The 13,294-nt window shown below is 41.1% G+C and overlaps 1 protein-coding gene and 1 long non-coding RNA gene across 6 annotated transcripts in view; one reads left to right on the forward strand and one right to left on the reverse strand.

The window, feature by feature from the left end:
• The window catches only part of LOC138355471 (potassium channel subfamily K member 10-like), a 49,861-nt gene extending 43,503 nt beyond the window's left edge, over positions 1 to 6,358 (forward strand). Inside the window, exons 8-9 of one of the 3 annotated variants that reach the window (XR_011223941.1) lie at positions 165 to 293; positions 3,770 to 3,907. Coding sequence is in view for 2 of the 3 variants with exons in the window: in XM_069310585.1 (XP_069166686.1) it covers positions 3,770 to 4,102 (333 nt within the window). In the remaining variant the exon portion in view is untranslated. Of the gene's footprint in view, positions 1 to 164; positions 294 to 3,769 lie in introns of all 3 variants that reach the window. The other 2 variants (XM_069310586.1, XM_069310585.1) reach the window with 2 other exon arrangements.
• The window catches only part of LOC138355475 (uncharacterized), a 406,464-nt gene that overhangs the window by 337,237 nt on the left and 55,933 nt on the right, over positions 1 to 13,294 (reverse strand). The gene's annotated exons all lie outside the window — the stretch shown is intronic.

Here is a 13,294-nt window from a genome sequence, read left to right on the forward strand (position 1 = left end):
TATATATATATATATATATATATATATATATATATATATATATATATAGTTATGTATATTAATTTATTACTGATAACACCTTTTTTCAGAGGGAAACATCGCTCCATTACACATTAACATTCACTAACTGGTTGACGTTGTCGATCTTTCTGTTTTTCTTCTAGGAAAACGATGAGAGTAAATGCACTGAGGAGATAACCACAGTGACCGTAAGGTACAAGTCCTAACCTTAATCTTCACTGGAAAATGTAATTCCCGAGAAGCTATATAAAGCTGTTGTCTCCCCATCCCCGGTAAAAAAAAAAAAGGAAATTCAAATCTTTTAAAAATGAACCTTCAAATGGCTTAATTTCCTTCCCCCAAATATAAAAAAAATAACTGCGTGATTGAGACAAGATTTTAAATACTTGCAAGGAACGAATGCATAAACCCGCATTCAAGGCATGGTTGGCGACTACTGGATTACACCTTCAGCTTAGGCATGTTTGGCCACTCTGACTACCTGCTAATCAATTCAAGGAATGATATATTTTTTTATGTTGAGAGCTAAGTAGTGCAGTGATTTATCGTGATGGAATAAGTGTGTGTGTGTGTGTGTGGTGTATCACTTAGTTGTGCTTGCGGGAGTTGAGTTTTAGCTCTCTGGTCCCGCCTCTCAACTGTCAATCAACTGGTGTACAGATTCTGGAGCCTATTGTGCTTTATCAAATCTACATTTGAAACTGTGTATGGAGTCAGCCTCCACCACATCACTGCCTAATGCATTCCATTTGTTAACTACTATGACACCTAAAAAAATTATTTCTTTCTAATGTCTCTGTGGCTCATTTGGGTACCAAGCTTCCACCTTTGTCCCCTTGTTCGTGTTCCGCCTGTGCTAAAAAGTTTGTCTTTGTCCATCCTATCAATTCCCCTGAGAATTTTGTAGGTTATCATGTCTCCCCTTAAACCTCACGTCCCTGGAAGACAGAAGAGTATCTCCCGTAGCCTTTCCTTGTAGCTTATACCTCTCAGTTATACCTCTTAGTCTGGTGACATACTTGAAACTCTTAAGACATAATCTGAAACTTCTCTAACTTTGTCTTGTGTTGAACTAGGTGTGGACTCCAGGCTGGAGCTGCATATTCCAAGATTGGTCTTACATAAGTGGTATACAAGGTCCTGGACGATTCCTTACACAAATTTCTAAAGGCAGTTCTTATGCTAGCCAATCTAGCTTATTCCGCTGATATCCTTTTGATGTGGGCTACTGGGGACTGGTTCGGTGTGATATCAACCCCCCAGATCTTTCTGTGTGTGTGCGCGCGCACGCGTTGTGTGCGTGCTTGAGTGCCTAAATACATTCTCTGAACTGCAAAATTAAAAATATATATATATTTGAACACCAGATGGTTCAGATTGAATTTGCTACTAGGGGACTGAGTGTTGGTGCTGGTGTCCCTTGTGTTTAGTCAAGTGTTTTCGTCACATTCTTGTTTGTGTGTATTAATGTATCTTCTGTTTATGCTAATTATTTCTCGTTTATCTTTACAAGCACGTGCGTCTGTGTGCGCGCTTCCGTGTGCGTTAGTGTCCGTCTAGAGGTCTATGTGTTTACATGGGGCATGTGTTGTCTACATTTGCTTGATGTAGTGCTACAAAGATAGCTGTTTCTTTAATAAATATTTGAGAAGTTTTAATACTTCTCTACCGTCATACATGTGAAGAGAATCCCCCAGAATTAAACTAGACACCCTTTACATAGTGTCAATGGCTTTGTTTCCTAGCTTCTAAATTGATTAGTGACTTTACTGTGAAAACTAATCACACAAGCAATGGGGCCAACACTCCTCTGTTGACATGTATTAAAATCACGGCAGCTCCGCCTGCTGCAATGATCCAAATTGAGTAATCTAAATTTGCATGTCTCACAGCATCTTGGGACTCACATGAGCAGAGCGTGCTACGATTACTGTAGCTTGTTGACGAAGTCATATGCTGGCGACTACTTTATAAACAAGTTCAGATCACGAAGCCAGCCCCGCGCGTGTGCTCGAGTGCATTACTAGCGAGACATGCAGAGGGTGCCGGCCATCCGGGTAATGAGGCCGACGGTCCGAGTTGTAGTCACCGGGGTGCATCTTTTCGGTCGATATGCTGCCAAGGGCCGCCAGCCACATGACAACAAAGACTGTCAGAAAAAAGGCACTCCTAGTTCTTTCGTAGATATCTTGCCAATGGAGATTTATGAATCTACCCTTCTGAACGACCAAAGCTTTGAGTTACACCGCCAGATGCGCGCACTCGGGTCCTCGTCGGCACGAAAGATATCTTCAAAACACGTTTTAAATCATATAGCCCAACCCATACACAAGAAATGAAAGTGATAAGGGGATCCAGGACTTGATAAGTGTCCAGGAGGAACCGAAACGTCGTCACTATCATTTAATGTGGGTTGAGTCATTTATTTCAGCAACGTTATTGTCACTTATTTTCCGCTTAAACTTGCTAATATTTTCCTGACAATGCAAGTATTGATTTAAGTGCAAAACAATGCGAAAATTATATATTTTTAAATTGTAAATAATTGCAAGATTACTAACAAATTACATAGAGTTGAATCAATCATCCTCCGTCACAAAAACTAAGTTGCAGTTCACATGAAATGCTCGTAATTGAAATTGTAAAAAAATGTCCTCATTGTAAGTAATAAGTGCTTCAGAACCAATTACCCTTTAATAATGCTTATTATAATAAAGCCTTGCATCATTTTGCAACACCTTCGAAATCATTAAACCATTTTACATTGCATTCCATATTCATCTACTTTGAATAATTTTAATCCATTTAAGTATAATTATTACAAATTATATTCACCGATAGAAACCAATAGATGTCCAAAGAAAGTTTCGATAATTTTTATTAGATTCATCGAACTGTCAGCCTAGAGGGTGGACCTGTGTGAAATATTATTAACGAAACTTCTTTTGGGAAAACTGTTGGTGGCGATCGCACCAACAGTTTCTTCCCTTACTGAAGTCACAAGAGTGATAAAGGCTCTATCGCTCACAAGAGTGATAAAAGCTTTATCGCTCACTAGAGTAATATAGGCTTTAAAACATCGTGTACAGTTTATCCATTCCTTGATGAACGTAAATATTGAAATGGAACTTCTCCAGCGTACATCCACGGGGGAGACATCTCCCGTCACGCAGGGTGCAGTCGCACCTCCACAGATCTCCAGTATCAGCTAATGATACTGGCGATGGCTCCAAAGGGCCACCACTTGCGGGCTATTCATGTCCGTGCCACCTTTTGGGTGGCTTAATCTTCATCAATCAATCAATCAGCGTACATCAGCGTCATCACTCATGAGTCAGCATAAGTACACATCACCAACTAACAACATAACTATTAAGAGCTGTAGATATTTCTCTCCGACACTTAAAGTCAATGTGAATAGCATTTGACAGTAGTTTATCGCTTAGTTTAATTTGTGCTAAAACTGCTTGTCCGTGCTTTGAGGCACTTGCCTCCTCTTGCTTGTGATGCTTGTACTAAATCGTGTAATAATGAATTCATTTGGTGTGAAATCACTGTATTTGCTCGTGATAAACTCTGGTAATGCTAAAATGCCCGTCTCCTGCTATAATGTTTGTGTCTTGATTGCATCTAATTGTTTAATCATTGTTATGATGAGTTGTGTGTCCGATGAGCTGTAGTTACCTTAATGTTGTTGTCTGCATGTATTAACACCAGCTTTTTCCTTCCTCTCCTTCTCCCATCTCAGCTTGCTATGAGGTGCATTTCAAGAGAAAAGAAACCAGTCACATACGAGCAGACCATCGACCTCTCTGACGAAAGCCCTGCCAGCCTGGAGGTCACCACGAATGATGAAGTCGACCTCTACCACCAAACAGACGAGGTCAAGTTCCGTTCTTCAAAATCAAGCTCTTTCGATCTATTGGATTCTTCATTCGGCCAGTTTCCTTCCTTCGACCCTAAGGACTCGATTCTCAAACCAAAAGCTTCTTTCTTGAAGGCCAATGGCTCCCAAACTACTCTTAGCTCACAGAACAAGTGCGAAGTGATGCTGTCGCTAGACACAGAGGCAATGTCCTAATGATAGTCCACGATTTAGGTCGCGATCCCTTTCAGTGAAATTCATTAAGAGTAGAAATGAAAGTGTTACGTTCAATGTCAGAAGCAGAAGTGTTCTACATATCTGCAGTATTGTCCGCCGTCCCTACAACACAAGTTTGATTGAGTTTCATATATTCAAATCACTGAATATGGCCAGTCTACCGTCACCCCCATGCCATAGCGACATTGTTTAATCAGTGCCTCACCTTCAATGATAGGGCTTGTACGTGCCTAACAATATACATATTGTGATTGTTGAGGTGTGTTTATTTAGCCCCTTGTTTAGTAGTTGGACAAGAAGTTAAATACCAATAACGTTTTCCTAGCAATGAGTAACTACCCAAAATTAGGCCGTGACGTTAAATACTTCCGAATCACGGCCCGTGAGTAGCTCTGGTGATTCCAGAAATAAACCAGAAAACATCACTCACGAAAACGATCTATGCCATTAAGGCTTTCAGCTTAGGTGAGTGTAGATGATACTGTATCACGGTGGTTGTGACGGAGTAATGACTCAACTGACTTCATCATCTAATCTCTCGTCCAGAAGTAACAGATAACCTGCTCGTTTTGTCAGAATATCTCTTCCTTGTCTGATAGAAACACGCTGTATATCAAACTGTGTGCGCGGTCAAGCTGAAGTGTTGACCCCTGGTTACTGTCAACCTATGTGAGGTGAGCCATACAGGACAAGTCAGTTACGCAAAAAACACTTTCCCGAAGATAAACAGACTCGAAACTGATTAATTGACCCAGTTCTGACATTACGTCTAGTAGAACAAGGCAGCACCCGGGATATCTAACGAGTTCTTGCTCGACTCCCACATATTTTTCCACATTCATGTGTTCTAGTCTTCAAATGTTCTGTTTAATTTGCATTTCTCTGATTTATTTAGCTGTCAATGGCTTGGAGTACTCCAATCATGTTCTCATTTCCCATGGTAACTTTCCATTTGTAAATATGACTCTAGGAATCTTGTGTGTTCATGCAGACTGATGAGCAAAGTTACAGAGCTACAACTTTTCAGCTCCTTGTCAGACCTTTGAGAATTTCCTATGTAATAATATTTCTTTTCTGAACATAGGTCGTGCTCAATTAGTTTATATTTCACTGTAAATGACCAAAGACTATTTGGAGATGCACAACACGTTTTGCAACCGATAACGTGAGCGAATCTTTCAATTTCAATTGATATCTCTACAATGGCAAACTTTGCTGAACACGAGTGAGAAGAACAGTGAGGAACACGGGTGAGAAGAACAGTGTGGAACACGGGTGAGAGGAACAGTGTGGAACACGGGTGAGAGGAACAGTGTGTGGAACATGGGTGAGAGGAACAGTGTGTGGAACACGGGTGAGAGGAACAGTGTGTGGAACACGGGTGAGAGGAACAGTGTGGAACATGGGTGAGAGGAACAGTGTGGAACACGGGTGAGAGGAGCACTGCGGAACACGGGTGAGAGGAACACTGCGGAACACGGGTGAGAGGAACACTGCGGAACACGGGTGAGAGGAACACTGCGGAACACGGGTGAGAGGAACAGTGTGGAACACGGGTGAGAGGAACAGTGTGGAACACGGGTGAGAGGAACAGTGTGGAACATGGGTGAGAGGAACAGTGTGGAACACGGGTGAGAGGAGCACTGCGGAACACGGGTGAGAGGAACACTGCGGAACACGGGTGAGAGGAACACTGCGGAACACGGGTGAGAGGAACACTGCGGAACACGGGTGAGAGGAACAGTGTGGAACACGGGTGAGAGGAACACTGCGGAACACGGGTGAGAGGAACAGTGTGGAACACGGGTGAGAGGAACAGTGTGGAACACGGGTGAGAGGAACACTGCGGAACACGGGTGAGAGGAACAGTGTGGAACACGGGTGAGAGGAACACTGCGGAACACGGGTGAGAGGAACAGTGCGGAACACGGGTGAGAGGAACTGTGCGGAACACGGGCGGGTGATGCATATACATATTCATATCCTGCATATTCTATGCTAAAAATTTAAAAATTATAAAAATGTAAACACTAAGCCTGCTAACCAAATTTTGTTGTATCTATTACCTGTGTTGTGCAAATTGTGTTGTGATGAGTTTCTCTTTTTCACAACCTTTATGCTTCTCATTATTATTAATTATTATTATTATTATATTTTTTCAAAGATTGTGATACTGTTTGTTATTATATATTTTACTCACATAATCTTTTGCATAAAATAAACAACTCAACATCATCCATGTTCTATTAACTCACTGGCTGCCTTGTGTCTTTTTATATAATAATAATATGTTAATGTAGATAATAACATTAATATGTTAATGTAGATAATAACATTAATATGTTAATGTAGATAATAACAATAATATGTTAATGTAGATAACGAGTCACACCAGAAAGGTCCAGGAATCAATTCCCATGGCAGGACATAGTGTATGGGTACCGCCGCTTCCTTCCCTCTAATGCACCTGTTAATCTACCACAAAATAGGTACCCCGTGTGGTATGCAACTGTTGTGGGTTGCAACCTGAGGAAGGTCAGTACCTGGCCTTGGAGGACCCGGCTACACCTAACACCCTTCAAGTCCCCCAACTATGGAAAACATACGTGATCGTATCGCGATACTGCCGCTGAAAAGCTATGCTTCATCTCGTTATCTTAAGCATTATTGCTAACCATTTTTAAACAAATATGAAATAAAAATCCGTTTGTCATATCTGAAAAACTTATGATATTAATCGTAATAAAAATGATACAAATGAGTTGTTGGTGGTTGTGTTGAGATAACCTCGTCCCGGCCACACTGCATCACTGTACCTTTGCCAATGTAACTTAGGTCACTATAACATCACAGGTTGGCCCGGCGATGGCAGTATACTATTATTAAACCTCAGTAAACATATATGCTTACTAAGGTTTGTAAAGTTTATAGTAAACATTTCGCTTTTGTCGAGTGAATTCAATATTTGCTTGAATCCTGTCAGTTCTATTACTTCTAGCACAGAAACTAAGTGTCCCCAGCAGTCCCTTATACCTCTGCCCTTTAAGGTCAGGAACAAGTCGGGTAGTGCGCGTGCCTTTGAAGTTATGGAGGAGGTGGCCCTCGTGGCATCTTTCCCTGCATTTCACTTCTTGACCACTTTGCATGGAAACTAGTTTCGTGAACTCGCTTGCTTTTCCAACATTACCCGGCGTCCTCTTGTCAAATTTTCTAGCCAATTTAAACAAAGCTGAGTTCCCATCGTGACGATTTTCCTAGGTATATTTGGCGTATAAATCATATTGACTCCGATGCTTCTCTAAAATGGCCAGATTTAACCTGGCCCCTATAATCTAGTTCTCCAACGTCAAGCATTAGCCTTCTTGCAAACTTCCGTACTTTCCTAATTTCTTTTTTAGCTTCACAAAATTCATATTTTATACCGGTGCTGTGTATTCATGTAATGATCTAGCACAAGCTGTGTAAATTGCATAAGTATTGTGAACTTTGTTGAAGGAATCATTTCTCAAAGATTCCTAGTTACCTTGCACTTTAGAGACTTTACCTCTAATAAGGTCCCCCATGTATCTGCCCACTCCTGGAATTTGTTAAGGTCTTCCGGCAGCACGATATAGCCCCCTTCATTTTAATTTCATCATTAACGTTGTGTCTACAAACATTGACACATACGAACACAATCCCTCAGGTAGGTCATTCACATACATTTGGAATAGTAACGGGTCTAGGACCGATCCTTGAGGGGTACTGCAAACTATATTCCTCTAACCTGAAATTCTCTGTTATCCTTTGATCAAAATATTGTAAGTAACCTAATGATTTTCTGTTTGTAAATAACGTTACTGGGAGAACTAGTCGATATAGTCTGCTTTACCAGGATGATGGCAGGAGTCATCATCCTGGTCCATGATGGATTATGATGACGGTCCATGATGGATTATAATGACGGCCCATGATGGTCCATGAAACTAATTCCATATTGGACTTCGTTTCTTAATCGTGCACCAAATCGTGGTAGCCTGTGTTCACATTTATTAAACATTTTATGAGCTCTGAAGGACTATGAGATGTTTATAGCAATAATAACCTTGGGTTGAAAAGTTTCAACGCCCCTAAACTATTTAATGAATGTAAGCAAAGCTGCCATAATTGTTGAAAGATGTACAGGTTTCGTAAGTGGATGCATAAATGCTTGCCGAATCTTGGCCCAAGTGTGCGCGCTACGTGCGTGTCGAATAGGAGTCCAATAACCAAGTTCAAGACAAAAACTCACGCCAACGCGACTTGGAAAAACACAAAATTAGAAATTAGTTACACAAATATCAATAATCGTTGTTAAAGATTCGCTACCCGGAACAAAAAGTTCCAAGTAGCACGGGCTATGGTGAGCCCGTAGGATCAATAATCCATACAGCAAAATTTAAACCCGAAAGATCCCTTCACGAGGAACAGTAAGAAATATTAGCCGCACAGATTCATACAGCTTGTAGTGGGTGTTGCATGCTAATGTAGATTTGATAGACAAAACGTTACATTGACTTTACTGTAGAACTAATGAAGAGTTGACCAGACCACACACTAGAAATTGAAGGGACGACAATTTCTAGTGTGTGGTCTGGTCAACATACTTCAGCCACGTTATTGTGACTCATCGCCTGCTAATGAAGAGTTCTTTACTCACATAATTATCGAAAAGAAGGCGAAAGCTGGGAAGATTGACTTAACTGTAGAACTAAAGAATTCACATGAAACGTATCTACAGTACTGCTTACCTTACCAAACATACGGTGGCGTCCTTCGGTATAGTCTCCACACACTAGGAATCTCACAGCTTATAGCTGCTGGCAGGCAAGCCATGTGCGAGGGGCAGAGCTCCCTCGTAAGAGATCTTTACCCCTAGCCTTGCTTCCTGCCAACCACGAACGCAAACCTCACTATAAACCATAGAAAACTTAAATTTACTGCATTGTCACAGTGCTTAGTTCTACAGCTATCCATCAGTAATGACAGCGAGACTCGTATAGGAGTACGAACAACTGAGGTGCCCACCACTTACCTAAAGTGGTTTATGGACTATAGTGGTGGCCCTAATGATACCTCCCGCGGCGGGAGGATCATTAGGATCACTACTACAGCTTACTGATCAACCAGCAAGTTATCTCTAGTCCTAAATATGTATCAGGAATAACGATATAAATATTCCAGCGCCAAATAAGTTCACAGATCGTATAGCACTCTCCGGATTCCCGTGTCTAGTACACACCACTGATTGAACTTTCAAACCAATGGTCGCCGAGAAAAACATTGGCAGGCTTGCGTAGCCAATGAGAGCGTCTCTCCACGAGTTTCACATCTTAGCGAGGCTAGTTTCCTGTTTGTTTACATGCGTGACTTGACGACGTTAACGACGGAAATGCGTACACAAACTAGGCTCAACCCTGTCGACCGTAGTTCGAGTGAATTTCGGGCTGTTTCAGCCAGAGTAACCTTAACCAAAAAAAATATATACATGATTAAACTTGAAAGTGTTAGCCTAGTTATAGTACCAATGCACCCAGTGTTCCATCATGATCAATATTTTCAATATTTCCACTTTCAAAACATAAGGTATTAAGTTCAATAAAAATCTGAAAACAATTAATATTTGTAAGACTTCATCCCGTGTACTGACGTATTATCTTCATGAAGTGTATATGTAAAAATTAGTACACCAAGTGCATAGCAATCATAATTTACAGCCATCCATATATCTATATCTACAAGGAAGAATGTGTTTGTCCAAGTCCACTACGGGCTCACCATAGCCTGTGCTACTTGCAACTTTTGTTCCAAGTAGCTGAATCTATACCAACAGTCTGTCTGACGTTGAAGCCAGACGCTTGGGGCTAGCCACATTAAATTTAGCAGGATTAATAATGATTTTATCGCGAGTGTCATAGGGAGTCCTGAATAGTCCCAGTATTCCCCTGAGTGGGGTGCACAGTCTCTGACTCCGTCACAAACTCTGTGAATGTGAAATTTTCTGCCCCAAGTTCATATACTTTCAACATTAGTTTCAGTAAGTAAATTCAGATATTGACTGGAGGTGAATGGGATGGGAAGAGAGAAATGCAGAGACAAACAAGAGACCGGGTACCCCAGCTAGTACCTGATAAGTGCTATTGGGGGAGTGTTTCATACATCAACAAGTGTACCCTATTTCTCAATGTATATACACTGAAAGTTTACTTTTGTCCTGGACTATGTTCAGGGTTAAAGTTTACCGGCTGGTTGGTCAGAATGCTAGTGTCAAGGCCTTAATAACCATCAAGAAGTTGAGAGGACTTCAGCCTACCACTAAACCATGTTTCGGCATTTGCTGCTTCATGTTCACCATATCTTGGGACGTTCAGATGCACTCTCGGAAGAAGAGCATTGTTTTACTTATTAAATGTACCGAGTACGGACGAGGTATCGATAGTAATATGTATCATCATGAACTTGTTAGAGTTTGCTTTGAACAGCTGAGTAAGGCCACATATACAGAACGTATTTTCCCTTCTGGTGAAGATTGAACCGACAACTCATACAGGACCCAGTAAGGATGTCATCACTTAGTCTATCTGGTTCCTTCCTTACCAACAGCCAGCTCTGAAATGAAGCCCCTGTTAGACTCCATAAGGAACCCGCCAAAAGTGCCTGTTGGATCTAAACACGCATGCGCCTTCCATCCTTATTTCTACGCTTGAATGCTGTAGCCGCTCTCTAACCTTGTCTATGTAGGACAGACGAAAATGTATATATGCTGGTTAGTATTGTATAAATGTAGGGATATATATGAGTGAAGTTTAGCCTAAGGAAACACCTAGGCAAGTATAAAAACTGGGCTGTTGATTTGTAGAACAAATTACCGGGGTTACCTTGAGGTTACCTTGAGGTGATTTCAGGGCTTAGCGTCCCCGAGGCCCGGTCGCCGACCAGGGCTCCTGGTTGCTGGACTGATCAACCAGGCTGTTCGACGCTTTTGCTCGCAGCCTGACGTATGAATCACAGCCTGGTTGATAACTGGGGTAACATAATAAATTGCTTCAAGCGTAGGTTAGACACATATGAATGAGCTTGGGTGGATACAGATAGGTAGCTGCCTTGTACAAGACTTAAGCAGTTTCATTTATTCTTATGTCTGTAATAGGAAATAAACTAAGAGGAAAAAACCTATTCGTCACGAGAAGGTTGCCAGATGTCTCAAGGGGAATACACATTGCTGTACGGAGGATATTGTGGTCGCTGTGGGAAGTATACACACACCTCTCAAGCATGCGTCATACCGTGGACAAGACCTTGTTGTTTAGAAAGCGAGCCATATATATAATACTTAGGCAATAGGTTACCTATTCTATATTATTGCTTGAGTTGTAGTACAGGGGTCAGATGTCCTGTACCAACCTGTGTAAAAAAAAAACTACTTCATAGATATTTTTGTCTAACTATATAATTCCAATCATGCAAAATTTATTTGAATACTTTCATTAATTGTATTACTTATTTGAAGTGTGTTTGGTACATCCATGTGTGAGAAAGGCAGTGTGTGTAAAGCACCTTAGCACGTTGCTATTTTGTCGCTTTGTACCCATACAATAATATAATTAAATGGGTACAATTCCTACCCACACAATACCCATATTATTTCAAATAATTTCTGCATTGTTTGTATACCTGTAGGATGTTTCAATACAATATTAATTTGTCTATTATTCAACCTACACCTTTGGAATGAAAATTTATTTTACATTTAATGTAGTAATTGATTGCTTTAGTTTAGTGTTTGTAAGATTTTGGATATGTTGGGGTGGAGTTATCATAATTTACACAACATAATTTAGGTATTACAATATGGTTTTACGACACTTGGCAACACTATAAGAGCAGTGTGATCAATGACCGTATCATCAAACGCTATGGTCAAAAACAAAAATAAATAGCGTTTTCTTAGGGCTTACGTAGAATTGGTTTGGTTAAAATATAAAATAAGATAGCATAACCTCTCAGCTGTCAGTTCTCATTTTCTTTCAATCTAACAAAAGAAAACGTGAATATTTGTCTTACTGCTGTATGGTTTCAGAGTGACGAAGACAGTAAGCACGTTAGGATAATCGACCTCCTCCCTAGGCCAACAGTTTACCATTCCAGGGAAGCAACTCCCAACAGGTGCCTAAGTCCCGGCTACCTATTTACAGCTGCAAGTCAGCAGTTAGTTTAGTTCATTTATTAGACCACACACTAGAAAGTGAAAGGACGACGACGTTTCGGTCCGTCCTGGACCATTCTCAGTCGACTTGAGAATGGTCCAGGACGGACTGAAACGTCGTCGTCCCTTCACTTTCTAGTGTGTGGTCTGGTCAACGAATTCTGGTGTGTTTTGTATTCTATATATTTGGTTTTGTTACGCTTAAGCACCCCCCATACCCCTCCTGTGGGCGGTAGAGGCAAATAAATTACTGAGGAACTACATTGGGCACAGGAACTAAAGACCCAAAATTCATTTAGCCAATCAAGTTACAGTCCTGATAAGATAGTTACACATTTTCTTGAATATATCACAAGGGGTTCCTGAACTCTACTAGCCGTTCCTGCACTCTGCATGTCCCTTACTCTACCTTTTAATACTTGGAATAAATTTGTGTATATTCAAACTTCTCTACGCAGCTTTAAAGATTTACCTAAGTGTAAGCGGCCTTATTTCATTCATGGGAAAGTTTAATATTTGAAGTCATTCATATAATACACACAACATATTGTGTAATCTTGTCAGGATGTAGGACAGGCACCGCGTGACAGGAAGGGAGAAACTCCTGTCGAAACAACCCTGAATTACAAGTTTGGCCTTGAATGAGAGAGGGGGGGGGGACGGATGGAAGAAAGAAGAGAGACAGGTAGAAGGGAGCGAGGGGAAGAAAGAGAAAAGGGCAAAGGGAATGGAGGAAGAAAGAAGGGGAGAGTAGCAAGAGAGGGAGGAAGGGAGGGGAGGAGGAGAGGGGGGGAAAGGACGGTAGAAAAATAGAGAGGCGGGGAAAGGAGAAGAGGAAGACGGGGGAAGGGAAAAAGCAAGAAGAGAGAGAGAGAGAGAGAGAGAGAGAGAGAGAGAGAGAGAGAGAGAGAGAGAGAGAGAGAGAGAGAGAGAGAGATCATTACTAT

This window comes from Procambarus clarkii, chromosome 67, assembly GCF_040958095.1.
Source record: "Procambarus clarkii isolate CNS0578487 chromosome 67, FALCON_Pclarkii_2.0, whole genome shotgun sequence".
NCBI lineage: Eukaryota > Metazoa > Arthropoda > Malacostraca > Decapoda > Cambaridae > Procambarus > Procambarus clarkii.